At 39.4% G+C, this 20,807-nt stretch overlaps 2 protein-coding genes across 5 annotated transcripts in view; one reads left to right on the top strand and one right to left on the bottom strand.

Annotated features, from left to right (window-relative positions):
• Window positions 1-2,680: 2,680 nt before the first annotated feature.
• Window positions 2,681-11,621, bottom strand: LOC103479081 (Krueppel-like factor 9). Its single transcript, XM_008433308.2, has 2 exons — window positions 10,754-11,621; window positions 2,681-7,497 (listed from the first exon to the last, which is right to left on the bottom strand). Exons 1-2 carry the CDS (start codon window positions 11,268-11,270, stop codon window positions 7,268-7,270), a joined length of 747 nt encoding a protein of 248 aa, XP_008431530.1. The 5' UTR covers window positions 11,271-11,621; the 3' UTR covers window positions 2,681-7,267.
• A 4,442-nt stretch (window positions 11,622-16,063) lies between these two features.
• LOC103479198 (uncharacterized) overlaps window positions 16,064-20,807 on the top strand; it is a 45,135-nt gene continuing 40,391 nt past the window's right edge. Inside the window, exons 1-7 of one of the 4 annotated variants that reach the window (XM_017309792.1) lie at window positions 16,064-16,493; window positions 16,680-16,730; window positions 17,475-17,641; window positions 17,725-17,795; window positions 18,013-18,178; window positions 18,598-18,735; window positions 19,314-19,491. In XM_017309792.1, the coding sequence (XP_017165281.1) occupies window positions 16,430-16,493; window positions 16,680-16,730; window positions 17,475-17,641; window positions 17,725-17,795; window positions 18,013-18,178; window positions 18,598-18,735; window positions 19,314-19,491 (835 nt within the window). In that variant the 5' untranslated portion in view covers window positions 16,064-16,429. The remainder of the gene's footprint in view (window positions 16,494-16,679; window positions 16,731-17,474; window positions 17,642-17,724; window positions 17,796-18,012; window positions 18,179-18,597; window positions 18,736-19,313; window positions 19,492-20,807) is intronic. The other 3 variants (XM_017309793.1, XM_017309791.1, XM_017309790.1) reach the window with 3 other exon arrangements.

Genomic DNA, 20,807 nt, shown 5'->3' with positions numbered 1-20,807 from the left:
TGGAGGCACAAAGCTACTGAAGTGTTTAACTGCCAGAGTTCGGAAATTAATTCATGAGCAGGATCTGGTTTATAGCAAAACTCATTTAAAACAAGAAAATGTTCTTCTAACAATAGTTTTAAGATTGATCTCTCATTAAAACCACAATATATTCTCTTTTAAATTAGAAAGGTTGGAAACAGCAAGATGTAATCTAGAAGAAACCAGGTAAGAAGAAGGAGAGTAACAGCAAGCCACTTTATGACTTCTTAACAAGTCGTAATATGTCAGAGGAGCTTATTTTAATATCCTGTTAAAATGAAAAATGTTCTGACTGTAATGAGATATACTGATAACAAGGCAAAACTGCTTTTATAAGTGAAATAATCTGCCAATGGAACAAGAACTTCTTTCCCAATTTAACAAATTGTTTACTTAAAACAAGCTCCTGTGTCTCACTGACATGTTTGTTGTAAGTTAGGTTTGATTTATTTCAAGTGTATTAAGATATTCGCATTAGAAACTAGATTAAAAATATTTGATGCGATTTTGTGTTTTTCCAGTGTATAGAACTGATTATAACAAGAAACTAAATTCAGGAGCAGCAACAAGATGCTGCTCCTGAATTTATTTCCAAGTTCTGGCAGTTATATGCTTCTGTACAAACAAAAGAATAATGAAAACACACACACGCGCGCGCGCGCACACACACACACACACACACACACACACACACACACACACACACACACAGAAACACAAAAGAACAACATTTCATTCAAAATATTAACTAAGCCGAAGAGCCACTTGTAGCTCCAGATCTGAATGAAAACTTTGATCATGTCTCAATATGGCTAAAGCTGAAACTGCAACACCATAATTTTTAATCCATTGCTAAAGTAAAAGGTAAAAAATTAAATTGATTAAATTAATTACTGTTTACGTGCCAGCATGAAACATCATAAGAAGTTGATTTATTATTATCTCCCTGGTAGAAATGATGAGATCCATAGCAGCACTGCCCCCTGCTGGCCCACGTCTATTACCGCCCATGCTCGGATTATCTGTCTGGTATCAAAATTAGTTTGATGATCTTAAGCATTTTAGTATGAGAAAAAAAAAGCAAAAAACAAACAAAAATGTAAGTGTAATAATAACACACAACAGTAAGTCATTGGTATGTACTTTTACAATGAGAAAAAAAAAAACATAAAAAGTTTTGAGTTATGCTCATTTCAGAACCGCAGGCTTTCAGCAGCTGTAACAGTAAAGCACAGCTAAAACAGATGATGTACACAGAGCGCTGCTGATACTAACACCACGAACTGCTCTTTCAGCAGCTCGTATCCATTCAGGTGTTTTACTGGAAGCTGCTCATGATGCCCAGCGCCCCTTGTGGAGGGCAGCGGAATTGCAGCCTGTTTTTGTCAGAGGCTGATGTCACTTCGCATGTCCCTGTGGTTTTTTCTCCTCCTCCTTTCTAACTAAGCTCTCTCCATATCCACGTCGAGTCTCCATAGTTATGAAGTATTCATGATTATTTTCTGTTGTTGAATGGTGACAAGAAGCTACAACGAAGGACCCTCACTAAGTCTAACATTCTGTACGGTGCTTTTTCTAATATACGTGTGATATCGCTATGTTTTTCTTTCTGGAAGCATTTTTGGTGGAACCTCTGCTGCCGCTGTTCGCGCACCAACCAGTGAGCCCAGCTTCCTCTGCAACACAGACATGTTAACCATAATTATGTGGACATTAGAGGTCCTGCGCCGAGAGCTGTATGGAGGGCCAAAAGGGTCAAAAATAAATATATCTATCTCATGAAATAAATAAATTAAATGACTCATTTAAAAAAAAATCTAATATGCATTTTAAACGTTGAAATTAAATAATTAAATATTATTTTTTTAGAAAATAAATGTATTTAAAAAACAGAATTATTTGAATCTCTATGTATTTTTTAAATTAAATAGAGAAAAATAAGCTTGTAATTGCAGGAACATAATCCCATGGTGGGAGTGTCATGTTGTAGGGGTAATTTGATTCAGGAAAGATAGGTGCGCTTCTCAGAATTGGAATGAACAGACTGTAATGTAACATGACATCCAAACTGCGGTGCCTTACACATGAAAGACCAGATCTCGAGCAGAAGAAGGAAAACAATGCTTGTTTTTAAGGAACACAATGAGGAGAGATTTGTCTTTTTTTTTTCCAATGGGGATAATTCATCTCTCAGGGAAGTCAAGGATACATCGACTCTGACTTCTTTTGGTTCTTTTTGTCTCTCTTCTCAGCTCAACGTCGCCTCCTAAGAGGCTGTAGTGAAAACTGTACCTCTTAGTGAAACAGCTCTTCTGACAGAGAGAAAATAGAATGGAAAAGGGGGCAACTAGGAGTTTGTCAAAGCTTTGTAAATGTTACAAATAACACTGATGCATCTCTCTCAATGTTTTTTGCATAATTACTGCAAAACTTTGGTAATTTTAAGCATTTGTTTTAGCAAATTTTCAGCGAGCTGGAGAGTTTTTTTGGTCGAATTTTAAGATGTAGGCTTCTGAGATTGAAGAACTAGTCTTTAGAAAATTATTTAAGAAATCATTTTTTTCTTAATTTCATTCAACACAAAAAGGTTTTCTGTGTTTATTATACAGCGCATTAATGATCTTTATCAGCCTAAGCAAAAGGAAACACAAACAAGTTCTGAACGTCAGACTTTTTATTTTAAAAAAACAAGAAATAGTAAAACAAACATTGAAACATTGTACTATTAGTACAGTCCCATATGACAAAATGAGTTATGAAAACAAACCACATAAATGATGCGTCTTTGATATGTAATAAATTAATCAGCAAAAGTAATAAAATGCTTATGGTGCTGCACAGGAAAATTTTGAAACTCCAATGCTTACAATTTTAAGACACCTGAGAATATAAATATAAAAAACAGCCGTTTGCAGCTATTATTTAATTCCATAGTTCTTCCAAATGAACTTAACTAAAGCTTTAATAGGAGAGCTTTTATTTTAAAAAAAATGTATTGTAGAAAAATGAGCCATCATAAAACATAAAAATACAGCACATCCACTCCCTGTACAGTGTGCATAACTGAATTAGTGTGGTTGAGATATTGTTGCCCCTCAAAGCAGAAAAGAAAATAACAATAATATAAAAAAAGAGATTCATCCAAACTGGATAATGTCTTCTAGAAAACCGAGTCTTTGTGTTCTAATCAATTCCACTTTTAGGTCAATCCATTAACCAGCAGTTGGGTTAAACCCTTTATTAGAAAAAATAAAACCCAAAAAACCCCTGCTATTGCTAAAGCCTAAAGGAAGTTGAATGATTTATCCGTTTGAAAGGACTTCAGCAAACCTCGGAAAACTCGAGGCTAAATGACAAGCTGGGAATTCTGGAAAGAAAGGATTGGAGGGAATCTGCACCGACGCTGCAAAACAAAGTAAAACTGTGAGGTATGTTCTTGTGATTTTATAGCTATAAGTCAGCTGACTCGTCCACCTGCCAGGACAGACAGAAGGACATCTGAAAACAGAAGTAGATTGTGTTTGTTCCTTTTGTTTAAAACAGTCCGTGTGTTCGAAGGTTACTGCCAGCAGCAAACCTCCTTCAAAAAAAAAAAGTGTATAAAAATATCAGTGTTGCTTTGTTTTTTTTTTACTTCAACGGGCTCCCACTGACGAGGAACCGACATTGAACTGCTGCCGTTTGTGAAAAATAGAGAGGAAGACATCTTGAATTGGAAAAGATTACGTCGGAGGATCGAGGAACAACAATCATCTACGAAAGAAATTCCACAAGAACAAATGGCCTGGATAACTTAAGACTAAAAAGAAAAACAACAAAAATAATAAAAGCAACGACTACCCGGTTCGTTTATCTTGCTTTTTAAAGCAAATGGGGAAAAGGCAGTTTTATTCTCTTTTTATACAAACCATTTGTTATAAACATTAGCAAAGTTTCCACAGTGCTTGCTTGTAGAGACTCAGTCACAGTGCAAGCCATTCCACTCATCAGCCATGCGCATCTTTCAGGGGGGGAAAAAGTGCCATCTTGCATGTTTCTGATGGAATATCCACCTTTATGATGATGCAGCTGTAAACACGGTGAATAAGTAGTCATGACGATGCTTAAGGCTTTCAAACGTCTCCCGATAGAAGTGGTCGCTGAGACAAAAGGAATGTGGGATCAACAGTGTAGGGATCACTGACACAAGAGACAGACTGGCTTCACCTGAAGCAAAAACTCCTGAACAGACGTGGCCCGGTTACTGGTACCAAAGTCCGGTTTTCAGAATGACTAACATTTTCAGTCGCGAACATTTTTCGGTTAAAAGCCCCTTACATGTGACGCAACAGGAAGTGGCGCAATGAACCTGTTGCTCCAAACTGCTCACGCTGCCCGCTTCGACAGCAATAAAAAACCCAACCAAAAGGTAGCGCCATTCACACAAAAAAGCCAACTCTCGAGCAGAAGAAGAAGAACAACAACAACAGCAACAACAACGCAGCGAAGAGAGATTTATCATTTTCCCCGTGGGAATAATTCATCTAGCAGGGACGAGGATACATCGATTCTCGAGTCTAGCTCGTTCGCTTCTTTTTTTTGTCTCTTCCTAGCTCTACGTCGCCCTCTTCAGGCTTTAGTGAAAACTGTGTGCCTCGGAGTAAAACACCTGTTCGGGTGGAGTATGAAAAAAGAGGCACGTGCTCACCTGCTAAGGGTATGTGAAGGCATTTTAAATGTTACAAATAACATTGACGTAACTGTATTTTTAAATAATTACTACAATACTTTGGTCAATTGTATTCTTTATTTAAACATGTTGGCCCAGTGTTCTGACTATCTGCCATCAGAACACCTGCTCCGTCTAATTCCTGAATGATTTGCTTTCTAATGTTTTGGAGGGTTTTATGCAACAAATTTTAAGCGTTTTATTTGGTGCATGTCTTCGTTTGACAAAAATGGTTCTGGGTTACTTTTGCTGCTTCGCCATTTTGTTCCCAGATAAAACAGCCATCCCTCTACTTATAGTTGCTATGGGTTTATGATAATTTGTGCTTTGGGTCGGAAAAAGTAATTTAATGTAACTCAAAATGGACCATATGCCAATTAATGTGCTTAGTGCGCAAAGTAAACTAGTAGCAACTTCATGCTGGTAAATAACATATATTGTACCCACAATACATGTTTTTACCTACAAGTTATAACGGATATCTATGGAGGGGGATTACGGCCTCTGGAAAATAATAATAATGAATGAAAATCTGACTTTTATCCCAGAATTCCAACTTTATTCCCAGACTTTATGAATCCTTTTTTTTTTTTTTTTTTTTGCCAGTAGCCATAATACTCTTCCACATATCAGTGAATGTCTGGATGTCTAACAATGTAGGAATAACCTGCACATTCTTTCTTCTCCACTGAAACTTTGACTGAAGAGTGATGAAAACTGTAACTCTGCATAATGACAAAGCAGCAAAGCAAGCAGCACCAGACTGAACTCATTTTAACATGTCGGGTCTGACAATATAGCAGTCAGAATTGTTGGCTGCTTTCGTTTACTAAAGTCAGGTCAGGTGACGGCAGCCATGTTTTGTTTCCATCTTATTAGACACCAGCTCTTCTTCAGTGCCGATGATCCAAATACCTAGCACCCATGTTTGTATTTCCACAAAAAAAAAAAAAAAAAACTGTTGCAATCAGATTATTCTTCCAGTGTAACCTGTACAACTTGTTTATCTGCATTGGAAGGAAAAGAAGATGAAGAAGGAGAGAGGGGAAAAAAATCCATCTGGCACACCTGATCCCACGCACTTCCACGCATTCTACCATCTGGTCCCACAAAGCCAAAGGATCGAACGCTTTTAATCTGGAGGCAGCACCGAGCTAAACACATCCATTCTCTTCTCCGCTGAGAAAAGTTTAAAAAAAGTCCAACTTTTACACACACACACACACACACACACACTTACAATTTCAATCACTATCCTTTCAAAATATATGGGGAAAAAAAAAGAAAACACACACACCAACTCTCACTGGCAACGCCAAACTATCTAGCATAATATTACCCCTAATATAAGGACTACATGTATCATTTCTGCTGCTAGTAGCATTACCATTTATTCTACATTAAAAGCTTAAAGCTTATATACAATTGCATCAATATTAGACATAACACTGCTGCGTATTATGTGAAGATAATGATTCTAGCCTTCAGAGTGGTGTGCAAACTGCTTGTCTACAGAGAGGTGTGTTCAGCTTCCCGACCAAACGATGCGATCGGCTGGAAATATCGACAAGATATTCCCCATATAGTCACTAAAAATGAATAAAGGTGAATGGTTCATTGCTAGGACTCAAAAAAAGCAAAGCAACAGCAAAAAAAAAAAAAAAGTTCTAGTCACCGCCCAGCTACCTAATATCACAAACTTAACGCTTAGCCCTAAGGATGAACCATGAGAAACCAGTGAAAATCTGAATGAGGGGAATGACTATCATCTTTTTTTCCTTTTTTTTTTTTTTTTTTTTTTTTTTTTACAGAAATGAAAGAAAATGTGAAAAATCCCTGCAACTTGCAAAAAAGTGTTTGAATCTGAGACGTTAGGATTCGGAGTTCTGTATGGCTTAAGATGCACTCCACCGTTCTCGTTGAAGCTAAAGAGAAAGCATCAGGACTGAAACTGATTGTGCTGCCGTGAACCTGCGTTAAACAATGAGGTATTCTGTGAGTTGTGGGTTGTTGGTTTTTTTTTGGTTAGAAAAGGTGGAATCAGTATTAACGTTATGTTGGAGGCAAGCTTCAGGAATGTTTCTTGGTATGACTGAATTTTACAGGCATTTTGTACCTTTAAATTTCAGGGTGGTGGTGAGGAACCAACTATGTTCTGGAGAAAATCCATCCATCTGCCGTTCTGTGGTGAATCTCTAAAAGCACTTCCTCTTTTGTTCTTGCATAAGTTCAGTTTCACGCAGCGCTGCGTAATTTCTACCCACCTGCAGTAAAGCTCTAACACCTCAGAAGGCTCAGTCCAATCTGCCTGTTCTGTAAACTTCTATACACGCATGTGCAACCAGGTAACAAGAGCGCTAGGTCCGAAGAGTTCATTTTTTGGGGAAGTGAGGACCGAAATGGGGAGATTTCTTAGATGTTCACCTCTTCCTTGCGTGTGTGTGCATGTGTTTTTTGGAGTACGGCCCAGTGGATTTGATTGTAGCTGGTTGACTTTGAAACGGACATCACGTAAGCGCCCTCCTAGGTGTGGGTGAGTTAGCGTGAAGAGGCGAGCGTGGCCTTGCAGCGAGCCAGCAAGGAGGGCTGGAAGTCAGGGTGACGGCGGGCGTGCTTAATCAGGTGGTCGCTGCGCATGAAGCGCTTGTCGCACAGCGGGCACAGGAAGCGCTTCTCCCCCGTGTGGGTGCGGGTGTGGCGGGCAAGCTCATCGGAGCGGGCGAACTTCTTCTCGCACTTGGGCCAGGTACAGGGGAAGGGTCTCTCACCTGCAGCGGGGCGGAAAGAAGCGTTAGACATTGGTGGTTTAGCTCCAACGTTACAACCCAAATTAACATTCACTTAAATACATTCTTATTTAATCTTAAGTCATAAAACTATGCATGACACATGCACCAAGAAATCAGTTTGAAGCCTTTTCTTCATGTGTCCTGCCTCAGCATTCCAGGCATGCAGTATGCTGGTTGCCTCCATTGCCACGGCCAGTTTGGCCTACAACAAGGACATCTAGGGATGACTTCTTCGTTGGATGAGTTATTTTATTAACCCAGAATTGCCCCTGGCATCAAAGTAGACAGGTTGCATAATGATATATGAACCTGTTTTGTATGACGTTCAGTCTTCTGTGTTATGATAATGTGATCTTGTATGGCTGGGGTGTGATTGTGCTAATTTGTCACCTGGAATCGAGACTGAGCATTGTTTTAAACATGCCAAACCCATAGGGGGCAGAGTAGCTCAAAGCTAAAACTTATGTCAACCAATCAAATTGCTTCAGAACAAATACGACTTCCTACTAGGAATTAAACATGGTGCCAGGATGTTCATTTGTGCAGATGGATAGAGAGGTTGAACTACTTTTAAATAGTAGGAGTATTAAAATATAAAGTTAGTAAAACTCAAGACGATGTTGATTAGGAATTATGTCAAAGCAAGTATGTAGACATACTGGCGCATTATTTGTCACAGACTGCAATGCGTGGAACTCTAAATCTCCTTTCTCGCCATGTGCACAAGCAATCACAAATAAAGGAAGAGTTGCATTAAATGAGATTCTAACACTGACTCACCAGTTGAAAAAAGTATTACCAAAGTTTAAGATGAAGAAAATCAGTGTTAGCTGAACTCAAGTGTTTTAAATATTTGTCTGAACATTTGAGCAACTATTAAGCTGGATTCTAAAATAAAACTTAAGAATTAAGAGTTGTGCATGTGTGAATGGATGACTAATAATGTGCACAATCCCAACATTAACGGGACATTTTTTCAGTGTAAATGCCACTGATACTAAGCATTGAATACATCTTATTTTAAGTAATCTGGCGTAGAGCGTAATATATTAATCTTCTCAGGGCAACAATACAGCTTTCTGTTTGTCGTTTTTATCACTGTACAATAAAGTATTGTATGGAGGAAAACTAGTGGAAAATCTCCCTGCACTCTGAAAGCAAGCTCAGATTTAACAAGACGACCCCCATGTGGGGTTTCTCTCCTCACAGCCAGCCTCTCCTACTCACGCTGCCATCTTTAATCTCCTGCAGACATGAGTCAAAGCCACCGGGATCAGTCGTGACGCTCTCTGCTGCCATGTTCACAAAGCCTGACCGCGTTGTTGTTGGAGAACGTCCAAGTGTGAGCTCTGTCCGCGAAGTGTCCTGCCTGCATGTTCGGTTGCCGTTTTATAGCTTAGCTTGGATTTTTGCATAGAGATTATTTAAATTGGAAAGTAATAGGTGCAACCAATGTGGCTCACTGTCCAGGGCGGCACAGACTAAGGGGCGGCGCTCAGGAAAAAAAGGGAAAGGCCTCAATGTTGCACAGAAACATGGCAGTACATCACTGATGGACAGGAAGTTAGCAATTCATAGCTTTGGTGGTAGTTCTAATATAAAGCACTAACACTTTATTTTAGAAGTGTTAGTAAACAAAAAATCTGGTGAGATTCTTCGTTTATTACAACTTTATTCTATTTCTGAAAACATGAAAAAAGCTAATCTGTAAATATTTCATGAATTTTTTTCTGTAAAATATAAATATATCCATATCTATTAATATTGAATTTCATTTAAAAATGGACAATGTGCAGCTCAAACATAAATGTTTCCATTTGATCCGCTTTCCCAGATGATAGCATAAGCTAATTACATGTGTATGTACATGTGTAGTGAAATCTAACTTTCAAAAAATTTGTTTTATGCAGCAACTTTGTCATTTCCACTCTGGGAAGATGGTATTTTCTTCTGTTTTTAACAATAAACAAGTCTGTAAAACACTATTTATGTAAGCAATAAAATAAAAACCCACTGATTTGATACAAGACCACATGCTTACATAGTCTGACAAAATCTGGTTTTACCACAGAAATGGAGTTTGCATTTCAGTTTCAAAATAGTACTTGTAAAAGTAACTAATGTGTGGTTCTACAGCAACTAATGTGTTGGTTTTGATTGACTAAAAGGTCAAGTCAAAGGTCAAGTCAGTTAACCGTCATTTATTCTAACCAATGCAAAGGTTAGAGCATCCACTGTGGTTAACCCCCACCAGCCCTTTCTATTTTTTGTTCAATTAAGAACATTTTGTGGTTTTGTTGCATAGCGTTTCACATGTTTCAAGCTAAAATGGAGACACACAATTGACTTCACTTTCAGAAAGCTGTAACTCACTTAATGTTGAACCCACATACAAGATTTTGGCATTATTCCAACATTTTCTTTTATTTTTGAGCTTTAAAATTTGCAAACACATTTATTAAAATATCTGTTGTCATTAAATTATGCCATAAGTTGTATAATAAAGTTGTTGTTTTAGCAGGATGGGCTTGTCAGGAGGAGTGTGTTTGTCTTTGGTTGTGTGAGGTGATGGGAGGTGTAGGGGGGCGACCAGAAGCAAGAAGAGGTTCCTCCATGGTAATATTTCTACCACTTGAGCTCTATTTTAATGTCGAATTGCTAAACTTAATAGATTACAGGAAGAAATGACTTTCCATATCCAGACGGGACCTCCTGCGGCTGTTCTGACTAAACTTGTATGAATAATTCAGAATTATAGAGGAGTGATAGGGAGAAAAGAGAGAGACAGAAAGAGAGAGAGAGGATAGTAAAAGGAAGAGTCGCCCCCATCCTGCACTTGCTGCCAGAAACGTGTCTGCTTCTGAACTCCGTGTCCCCGACGTTAAGGTTTCGTCTTACGTTCATTTCATATGCAAATCCAGCGGGGAGGAAAACTTTCGTCACAGTTTTTAACGTCCAGCCCTGTTCTTTTGTTAGTTTACTTCTTTGTCACCGAGGGGAGTTCGGTTTTTTTTTCTCTCTCTCCGTCTTTGTGGGGCCACGTTTGTCGAACAAACCCAACGAGGATAAAAAAAAAAACAGCCATGCTAATAAAAGTTAGGCACACGAAGCATTTCCTACGGTGTAATTAAGGTGGACGAGAACAAAAGCAGGGAGCCGGGGACACGGTGTAGCTGAATAAAGCTAGCTAACACGTCCTGTAAAGTGCTGATGTAATCAAGCGGCTGTCGCGTACCTGTGTGTGTCCGGATGTGAGCCTTCAGGTGCGATGATTTCCCGTAAACTCTGTCGCATCCGTCAAAAGTGCACTGATGTCGCTTGACGGGGGACCGCGGAGGCCCGACTCCCCCGGCCCCTCGGCGGGGCTGCTGCTGGAGATGCTGCTGCTGCTGTCCGGGGACGGGTGTTGCGGAGGGGGTCATGGTCGGGGTGGTGGGGTCGGACAACGTGGTGTACCCGCTCTCCCCACCGCACGAGGAGTTGCTGCTCTCCGAGTAGGCCGACATCGGGCGGAACTTGCTGTGCAGGTCGGTGAGGATCCCGGCCACCGTCATCATGTTGGTTCCCTCCAGCCTCAGCGTCTCTTGAACTTCCCTGTCCTCGCTCGACCCGTCGGGCTCCCCGGGGTGAAGGCCCACCGGGACGGGCTGGCTGGCGGGGGCCACCGGAGTGGGTCTGTGCAGGACGGGACCGCTGGAGATCGAGACGAGACACTCCGCGGCGAAGTAATCAGACGAAGCAGGCAGCGACATTTTTATCTTGTTTGGTTTCGGGGTTTTTTAGTGTGTGTGTGTGTGTGTGTGTGTGTGTGTGTGTCCGCGGGGGTAAAAAAAGAACGAAAAGTCTCGCTAGGAGGGGCAAACTGTGACGTTGGTCTGCTCCCGACCTCGTTCTCCTCAAACTCGACGTCCAACCTGCTTCCAGTCGAGAGTTGATGCGGTCATACGGTGTGTCAGCAGTTTAAGAGGAAGTTTAAAAAGCGCTATCAAGGCACGGTTAAAAATATTAATGTTATAAAATCATGCTAATGCCCCGGGCCCAACGCGTGTGCCCCTCTCCGTCTGACGGTTCATTGTGTCTGAGCCTCGGAGAAAGCCGGTCAACCCACGCCCACGCCCCCCCCCCTCCCCTTCCCTCTCTAGTCCGGACTAACGGCGCGTTCACGGGAAGTCGGTTAAAACTTTTTCATCTTCAATTAAATGTTTAAATGCTTTTAATATATATATACGTGTTTATTCTAACGTTTCCATAATCGTCGCGTTCAAATTATTTATATATATATATAAAAAATAAAAAAAAGAACGTGGGCACTGTTTGTCATGCGGTTGTTATATCATCACTTCATTAAAACTAACGCCATTAAAACATTTTATTCAACAAAGAAATATTATATTTGACAGAATGTAAAATGCACGTCCTACACTTTAATATACGAGGGGGGGAAAGAATAGTATTTTAGACCGTTCTCAGTTGTGAAAAAAAGATTGTTGTTTTTTTTTTTCATCGCACGAGAAGGAGGCGTAAACCAGTCCGCACAATACGGGCGTGGACCACGCTGCTGGCGGGTGGATCGTGGAAAGTAGGTGGCACTCTGGGAGCTTAAGATGGGGGAAGTAGGCTGGGATGAAGCCTGTTGGGTAATTTAGTTTCTCCCCCCCTCCCTCCACATCCAATCTTAGAGGACGTGGTTGATTGGCCGGGAGTAGATAAATCCAAATCTCATCACTGCTTCTGACAAGATATTTTTTAATTAGGTTTTTGAAACACAATATATCCTTATTCCTCCCATCTTAGTTTATATCTACAGCATTGTAACAGGTTTGTCTTCAAGCCTCCACAAGATGTTGCTTTTTATTAGGTGGGCATAGATCCACCCCACATCCAAACAAACATTACAGCTATGATTTTAAAAAAACAAAAGCAATTGTTCAAATGGAGGAAGAGGAAACTTCAAATAAACAATAATATGTTTCACATTATGAAATGTCCTTGGGAAGCACAGCAGAAAATGCACCAACTGTTAAACACGGTGGTGGGGGGCTGATGATTGGGCTTGTTTTGTCATCACAGAAAGCTGAGTGTGCAATTTCAGTGTTAAATGTCACCCTGGGCTGGAATGAGAGACTAATGGTGTGAAAACTTTGAGTAAAATATCACGGTTTTATGAAATATTCATGCAAAATGAATGATTATTACTTTTCATGCCATGGTTCGTGTTTGTTGCAGCCAGAAATGATTGAAAGCAGCTTGTTTTGTGTCCCTTAAAAACAATGGAAAAACTTAACCCTGATTCAGCTCAAAATTATTCGTACCCCTGGCAGAATTAGGTTCAAAGTGATCTTTTTATATTACCAATATGTTTCTTCTGGCTGGAAGTAATAATTCCAGCCAAGTAATTTTCAGCAAAATTGCCATTTTGAAATCCTAAAACTGATAGAGAATATATGTGGAGAAAGCTAAAGATTAGGGTGATGACAAGTAGCTCTTTCAACTTCAGCCTGATACAGCCAAGATAAATCACCCATAAAAAGGAGTGTGTTGCTGCATTAATGATTAGTCCAATGGTTATTAAGAAGCAATTAAATAATTTTTGACATGCTGGGTTTTTTTGTTGTTGACAAAATGTACATACAAATCTAAAATAAACATTATTTTTCAAAAATGTATATTGTGTTGTGTTTCAAGCAATCTCCGTCCTTGGTTGAATCAAAATCTTAAAAAATGAATTAATTTTTAAACAATTTTTGACATTCAATTTTCTTTTAATAAAATGTAAATAAGTCTTATTTTATTTTATTTTTTCCAAAATTGTACTTGGTTTTGTCTCATGTCAGAAACAGCCTTCAGTCAGTTAAGCCCATCAGGTTTATTTGCATTGCACATTTCAGTAACAAGGCAGTTCAAAGTGCTTTGCATCATAAAAACAAAAAAATAAAAAATCATAAGCACATACTGATGTGCTTATGATGTGCTAAATTGGAACCAGTTTGTTACTGTTGGTCAGTGAAAAGCAGTAGAAAGCAACTCTAAACAGGTTGATGTTTAGTCTTGATTTAAATGATGCAGTGTTTCAGCTGTTTTGCAGTTTTCTAGAAGTTTGTTCTTGAGTTGTGGTGCTTAGAAGCTAAATGTGTATAAGGCAGTGGTTAATCTTTTTTGATGTACCGAACCCAACAGCTTCATATGCGCATTCACTGAACCCTTCTGTAGTGATAAATATTTCCCCCCAAATTCAAGACATAGGGGTGACCCAACTAGAGTCTAGTTAGCATCATTTAGCTGATGAAGAAAGGTCAAATTTTGCAGCCTTAGCTTCATAGTTTATTAATAAAATAAGCAAACATATTGGGCCTTGAAACATTTATTAGTCTACTCGGTGATACATGAACCCGAGTCTAGACCCAACTAGACTCTAGTTGGTGACCCAACTAGAGTCTAGTTGAGTCTAGGTCAACTAGAGTCTAGTTGGGTCACCCCAAGATCACCAAGTCTTCTTAAAAGGTAGAGTCTCTGAGAACAGTTCTTCAAAATATAGTCAGTGTTTTCAGCAAAGTTGAGCTGACTGTCCAGGAACGACCCAAGGTATTTAAAATTTGCCACAGTTTCAACAGGTTGGCCATCGAGAGAAACTGGAATCACTTTACGGTCTTGTTTAGATCATTTAATTAGCTCTATATTCTTAAGAGAATGAAAAATTAATAATAAGTAATAAAGACTTTGCGGTATTCTGATTTAGTAATGTAATTATATTAATTGTGTTACCACCCCCACGCCACTAGAGGCAGTAGCAACCCTGAAAAGATGCGACTAAGGAGCAGATTTAGAAGTACACCGAAAACTACAGAATTTGGTAAAAACTGTGAGCTTTGCTGAAGTAAATAAAGACACAAGTTCAAATCCATCCTTCAATCAGTGCTCCTCCGCAGCTCTGATTGGCTAAGCAATGTAACGTGATCCTCTGCAGCAAGTGATGGCAAAGCGGGGCGTCATCACGACTTTACACAAGTGTGTCTTTACCTTCGCGGCAGAGGCTCCACCGAACCCCTGAGACCAACTCATCGAACCCCTGGGGTTCGATCGAACCCCAGGTTAAGAACCACTGATATAAGGTCAGATGAGAAATGTGCTTCTCACCTTATCAGTTGAAAATCTTTAAAAAAATTAGCTGACTTGGAGTGTGCAGCAACCTGTGGGGGAGGGGCAGAGCTTAATTGCTTTATGCACCATACAGCAGGACATTCACACACTTTGCCTTGTGTCTCAGAAGGAAGTCAGACCAAAGAAACGATAATTTGGGAAAACTTGGAGGTTTTGAAATGATCACTTTAAGAGCTGGTTGCCCGGTAACCTGCCCTGGTCCAGTCAACTATGAGACCATCTGTCCCACAGTGGACTATTGGTACAAATCAGGTCATGCAACATAATGACCCAACAATCTACAACAAAGTGCCTGAAGAAGAAAATGGCAGAGTTAGTGTCTTGTGAAATAAAATCTTTACTTAGCTTAATGCTAACAAACGATGCAGTTGGGTGTCTTTGTTAGTTAATTGCTAATGAACAATTCTAGCTTAGCCTTTTATCGTTTTCTTGTTGCATAAAAACATGAAAAGAATAATAAACCTTGTGTCTGTCAATTCTAAATGTACTATTTGCTAATTAAAGGATCAACAGCCTGCTGATCAAATATACTATCTAGTTGTTACAAAGTGTTCCTGTTAGATTATCCAACACTTCCTATGTAAGTACCGCTTCATTAGATGTACAGCAGGGGGGAACAAGCTTTTTGTGGCATGGGTCAAATTTGTCAAGTCAAAAAACATGAGAAAACTAAAAAAATAAAACAACTTTTGTTATGATTTTCTTTTTCTCCAAAAACAGAATTAGTATATATTATAACTACCTATTATATGCTAATTCTGGTATTATCACTAAAATAATACCAGACCATTTATAGGTAGTTGTAATACCTATAAATAAGGTGATTAAAAGAATAAGGTAGTTATAAAGATTTGTAGGAAATGGATGTGCAAATTACTGTAGATCAAAACAAAAGCAAGGTTTTGCTTTGTTAAAAAAATCTCAAATAAATAGATATTTTTGAGGTCGACTGTTTGCTATTTTCTTGGCCAAGAAAATAATTTTTGTTAACAAAAAACAGGATTCGGGTCACTCTTTCGTCAGGATATCCATCAGGATTGGTGTAACAGAGATTTATGGGATGTTATTTATTTCTGATTTAAACTTCTCTCCATCTTCCTCCGGTCTGCTGTGTTGTTTGGACTACATGCTGTTTATTCTCCAATGTTCTCTAACAAAACCTGCGAGGCCAGAAACAGAAGAGCTGGATTTACTGAGTGTAATTCCACACAGGTAGAATCGATTTGCTAACTATGAAACTTGAAAACAATTGGTTAGACTGGAATTTATTTAGTATTTCTGTGTAAAGTGGAGTAAATGCTTGCTACAAATTTTGAAACGTCTCATTTTGCTTCCTCTTCCCAATTATCTACCATTTTCACATAAAATCCTAATAAAATACATTAAGGTTCTGTGGTTGAAACATGTCCAAATGTGGAAAAGTCACTGAATACGTGTACTTTTTTAAGCAGATGTGTGTTCCATATACTAAACCTACATTTTCTCTACATATGTGCCTCATGTGTCCAATTTGGCCACACATCTTCATGTGTTTTGAGTCTTGAGGCCTCGCCAATGATTGGCCCGTTGAGTGTTTGTAGCTTTTAGCTCGGGATCTGCATCCTCATTGGCTGCTGTGAGCAGGATGGGTCACAGTGGAAGTCCACATAAACAAGCCCGGTCATTGAGTTAAGCGAACAGAGCTTGGCTTTCATCCCTCATGTACATGTTAGGGTTGCTGAGGCTGCTGGACCTGCGCTGACTCTGGGTTGCTATGGCCGTGTCCGTATTGCTGCTTGCTTATCCACATGTTATTTTGATTTTTCTACTTCTTCATGGTAAGAGTTGAGATTTTTTTTTTTTATTTCATGTTAATGTTTGTGGAGAAATTTGAATTTGCAATGTAATCTAATATTTTTAAAGGCATGAGATGAGACATGAGAGCGTTTATCATCACAACTGTTTACCTTAAAGTTGAGTTGTTCTTTTGTTTTTGTTGTTTTTCTTCTGGACCTTATGCTTAGTAGGTGAATGTCTTCTGGTGGAACCAATCATCTGTGACACAAGTTGTCTTGGTGAGATTTTTTTTTTTGCACAGAACAAAGCTGTTTAAAATTGTTACATGCAAATAGAGCTAAAAAACTGGATTAATTGATCATTGAAATAATTGTCAACTAATTTAGTGATCAATTAATCGTTTAGTGGAGCATAGAGACTGTAAAGAAGGCCATTTGCTGAACAGCAACACTGTAATTGAGCTAAAACTGTACAAAATACATATACAATTTGCAATGAAGATAAAAAAAAGTTTTTGTATGTAAAAATATTTGACCTAAAACTCATCAAGCAGCAAAATTTTTGCTATGCCTGGCTCAAAAAAAAAAGAAAAAAAAAGAAACCTACAGTTTAGCACCTTTTGCTACCCAATTATTAATCAGTTAATCCAAAGGGTAGTTACCAGAGCAGCCCAACCCTGTACTGATGGCATTATTGATGTTAAACTGAGCAGAGAGGCCTAAGCTTTTCACATGTTGATGTTAGAAGTATGTGAACAAAATGTTTACTTTCACGTTTGAAAAATGAATTTAATTATTTGCTTATTTGCACACTCTTGTGTATTTCTCATATTGCATAAGATAAGTTTAAACGATGAAATGAAAAGTCTGCAATTAATCGTCAGAAGAATTGATAAGTTAACGTTAGCTCCAGCCCTACATGCAAACACATCAATAATGAAAAAAAATATCTTTTTTTTCAAAAGTAGGAAATTAGCATTTAATTTAAATTTTTTTATATTTTTTTTAATTCTACACCCGTAGGGTCTCGGAGTGCTGACTTCTCCGCTCAGAAAGGGGTGAGATACTCCTACAGGTACAGAGCGGCCATCAGCACCACCCTCCATGGCTCGGGCGGAGGCCGGAGCGGGCTGGCCCTGGACTGTGTGGTGGACATCGAGGCGGTCTCCGACTGCCACCTAACCATGCAGGTCGGCTCTCGCTCATAGCCGCTCTGAGCCGGCTATCTAAAAGCATGTTGTGTTGTGGTTTCAAGTGTCTGCCTGTCCAACAGATAAGAAATTCACAGATAAAGCGTCTGTCCCCTCAGAGGGAACACTCTGTCCTGCATCTAAAAACTTTGAGGTAACACCCTGTAAAGCTTTCTTTGAAATTTATTATTATTTTAACTCATAGTTGTGTCTGTGCTCTGTTTGCTGCAATCTTATACCCCCTTGGAATGCTTCAGCTACGACTCCTATTATAGGGAAACTTGGTTCAGATGTGCCTCTTCTATTTGTTCTCTTGTCTTGGGAGGAGGAGGAGGAAGAATATGGGCTCATCTGGTGTTTTTGTTTCCCAGGGAGTCACTGGAGAGAATGCGCCTCAAGTTCTCCCTCCAGGGGGGAAAGGTCACAGCCCTCTGCCTCCAGGAGGGGGAGCAGGTGTGGGCTCTCAACATTAAACGGGCTCTACTGAGCATGCTCCAGACCTCCCCCATAGTCGCCAATTTCAGAGAAGAGACAGAGGTGAGGGAAGGAGACGACATGAATCTGAACTAATTCACGTTTTCACAAACTTCGCCGCAGTTCACTGGAATTTGACAAATACATATTAAACACAAACTACTAAAGTATTTTTTGTTTAGTTTCCAGTACAAATATCTTATTACAATTGAACGTTACTTACGAGTAACTTTTTAGCAAGATATAGAAGCTCGTCTTAAGTCAATAACTTCTTAATATGAAAAGGTTCTAGCTCCATTGGCAGACAGTTTCACTTATGAAATGGGAAGCATGTCTTTCGTGAAATTATCTATATTAAGATGAAGAATATATTTTCATCTATATTCTTCATCTTAATATAGATGAAGAAGGATGAAGAAGATCAAGGACTTACTTCTTTTGCGCTGTTCATTTAAAGGACTTGCGCCAATGTTTTTCCTCAGACTGATGTTCATGGAACATGCACCAGCAGATACGAGAGGCGAGGACCAACACTGCTGAAGAGCAGAGATCTGAGGCAGTGCCAGCAGTCCAGGCTGGACCGTCTGTGGCCTCATTCAGTCACTCTGACCGAAGACACGGTGAGTTCCTCTGTCCTAAAGCGCCACAATGTGTTAGGGCCTTTGGAGATAGAAAAAAAAGGGAGTGAATATCTGCCAAAAAAACTCAGTTTGAGATCAATATAGAAACAATGTGGAAATTTCTGAGTTTGAAAAGTCGAAATTTTGCTACAAAAAACTCAGAGTTTAAGATTAATCTCAGAAGTTTTGTTAAAAAAAATGTGGAAATTCTTGAGTCTAAAAAGTTGAACATTTGCTAGATGATACTCAGAAATTTTGAGATTAGTCTCGGAAATTGATGAGAAAATTGGAAGTGGAAGCTTCTGATTTTCAAAAGTTTAAAAATGTTCAATTTCTGAAGTTTTTTCAAAAAAATCTTTGAAATTTTTTTTTGTGGAAAATTACTCCCTTTTTTTCCCGCTCTACAGCGACGATAAAACATCGTCCTACTAAACTAATTTCAACAAGTCATTTTATTTTTGCCGTTTGGGCTCAGGATGTAGAAAAACACTTAACTTTATGACAACTCCTAAGATAAAAGATTCATTATCACTTCAGATGTTTATAATAGAATATGTCATGTGACTTCCTTGGTCTAGATGGTGCGGATGGAGCTGCACTGTGTCCAGCGTCCTGGCCAGTTGATGGTGGAAGAAGTTAACTGTACTGAGGTTGTATCATTGGCAGCTTCCTTGACGCCATTGGGACCTGTAAAGACAAAGAGTGTGTCCACGTTGCTCCTGCTCAAAACCCAGCCGGGAGCGTCTACTGGAGCAGGTCAGCATGACGATTCTACTTCCACTCCTTAGTACAGGGCTCTCCAAACTTTTTGTCACAGGAGCCAAAATCATCAAGCCACACTTGCTCATGGGCTAAAAGGAATAAAAACAAAATTCAAATCAGTCCAATACTTTTGTAGGGTGTTAATTATTGTTGATCTAAAACTTGAAAATTATGTTTTGCATATTTGCTGTACTAAGAGAAAAACCTCTAATTTTCAAATTCTTTTGGACTCAATTAACCAAATAAATTCTCAATTACAAGAACAGAATTTGGGTCACTTTCTTTCAAAGTTTGCTGCAACCAATGTTTACATTTTATTAAAAGTCTTCTGGATAGACCTGATTCTACTTCTCATAAAGGTTGCAAAAAGACGAATACTTTGTGTTGTACATAAAGTGGCAGTGTTATGTTTAATCGACTTTACATGATGTTATAATGCTATTTCCTCATCAAAAACATACCTGGAGTGTTGCTTTGATTCCTTCCTGCATGTTTGAGAAATCCTTTCATCTCCATGGCAACCATTCAGCTGTGCAAAACGCCTGGGTGGACCTAGCTCCGCATTCGAGGATGAAGCTCCTCTTCTGAGCTGCGTTTGTGAGCTTCCAAGCTTTCATCTCACACAGCATCTCTCCTCACAGAGCTCCTTCAGACTAGCCTGCAGTAATTAGCAAACATCTGGTGGAACTGCATGTCCGCTGAGTTCATTATAGGAACTACTTCTCAGTGAAACGCAGGTAAAAACAGGTTGGCAGAGGAGAGATGTTGTAATTGCTTCATCCATCCATCCATCCATTTTCTTACACCCTTGTCTCTCAGTGGGGTCTGGAGGGTTGCTGGTGCCCATCTCMAGCTAACGTTCCGGGCGAGAGGCGAGGTACATCCTGGACAGGTTGCCAGTCTGTCATAGGGCAACACAGATACACACAGGACAAACAATCATGCACACACACACACACACACCTAGGGACAATTTGAAGAGGCCAATTAACCTGACAGTCATGTTTTTGGACTGTGGGAGGAAGCCGGAGTACCCGGAGAAAACCCACGCATGCACTGGGAGAACATGCAAACTCCATGCAGAAAGACAGAGGTTGGGAATTGAACCCAGAACCTTCTTACTGCTAGACAACAGCTCTACCAACTGCGCCACTGTGCAGTCGTAATGGCGTAATGGCTTCCTGGTATTTCAGAAAGAGCAGGTTTTTTTTTTTTTTAAAGAGACAGAGGTTCAACTTGTAGCCATTAAATGAAAAATGTCAAATTTTTTATAAGTCATGTTTGATATATAAACAGCCTTTTATAACAAG

Source organism: Poecilia reticulata, linkage group LG17 (assembly GCF_000633615.1).
Source record: "Poecilia reticulata strain Guanapo linkage group LG17, Guppy_female_1.0+MT, whole genome shotgun sequence".
Classification (NCBI taxonomy): Eukaryota; Metazoa; Chordata; class Actinopteri; order Cyprinodontiformes; family Poeciliidae; genus Poecilia; species Poecilia reticulata.
This window is presented reverse-complemented; position numbering and strand designations above follow the sequence as displayed.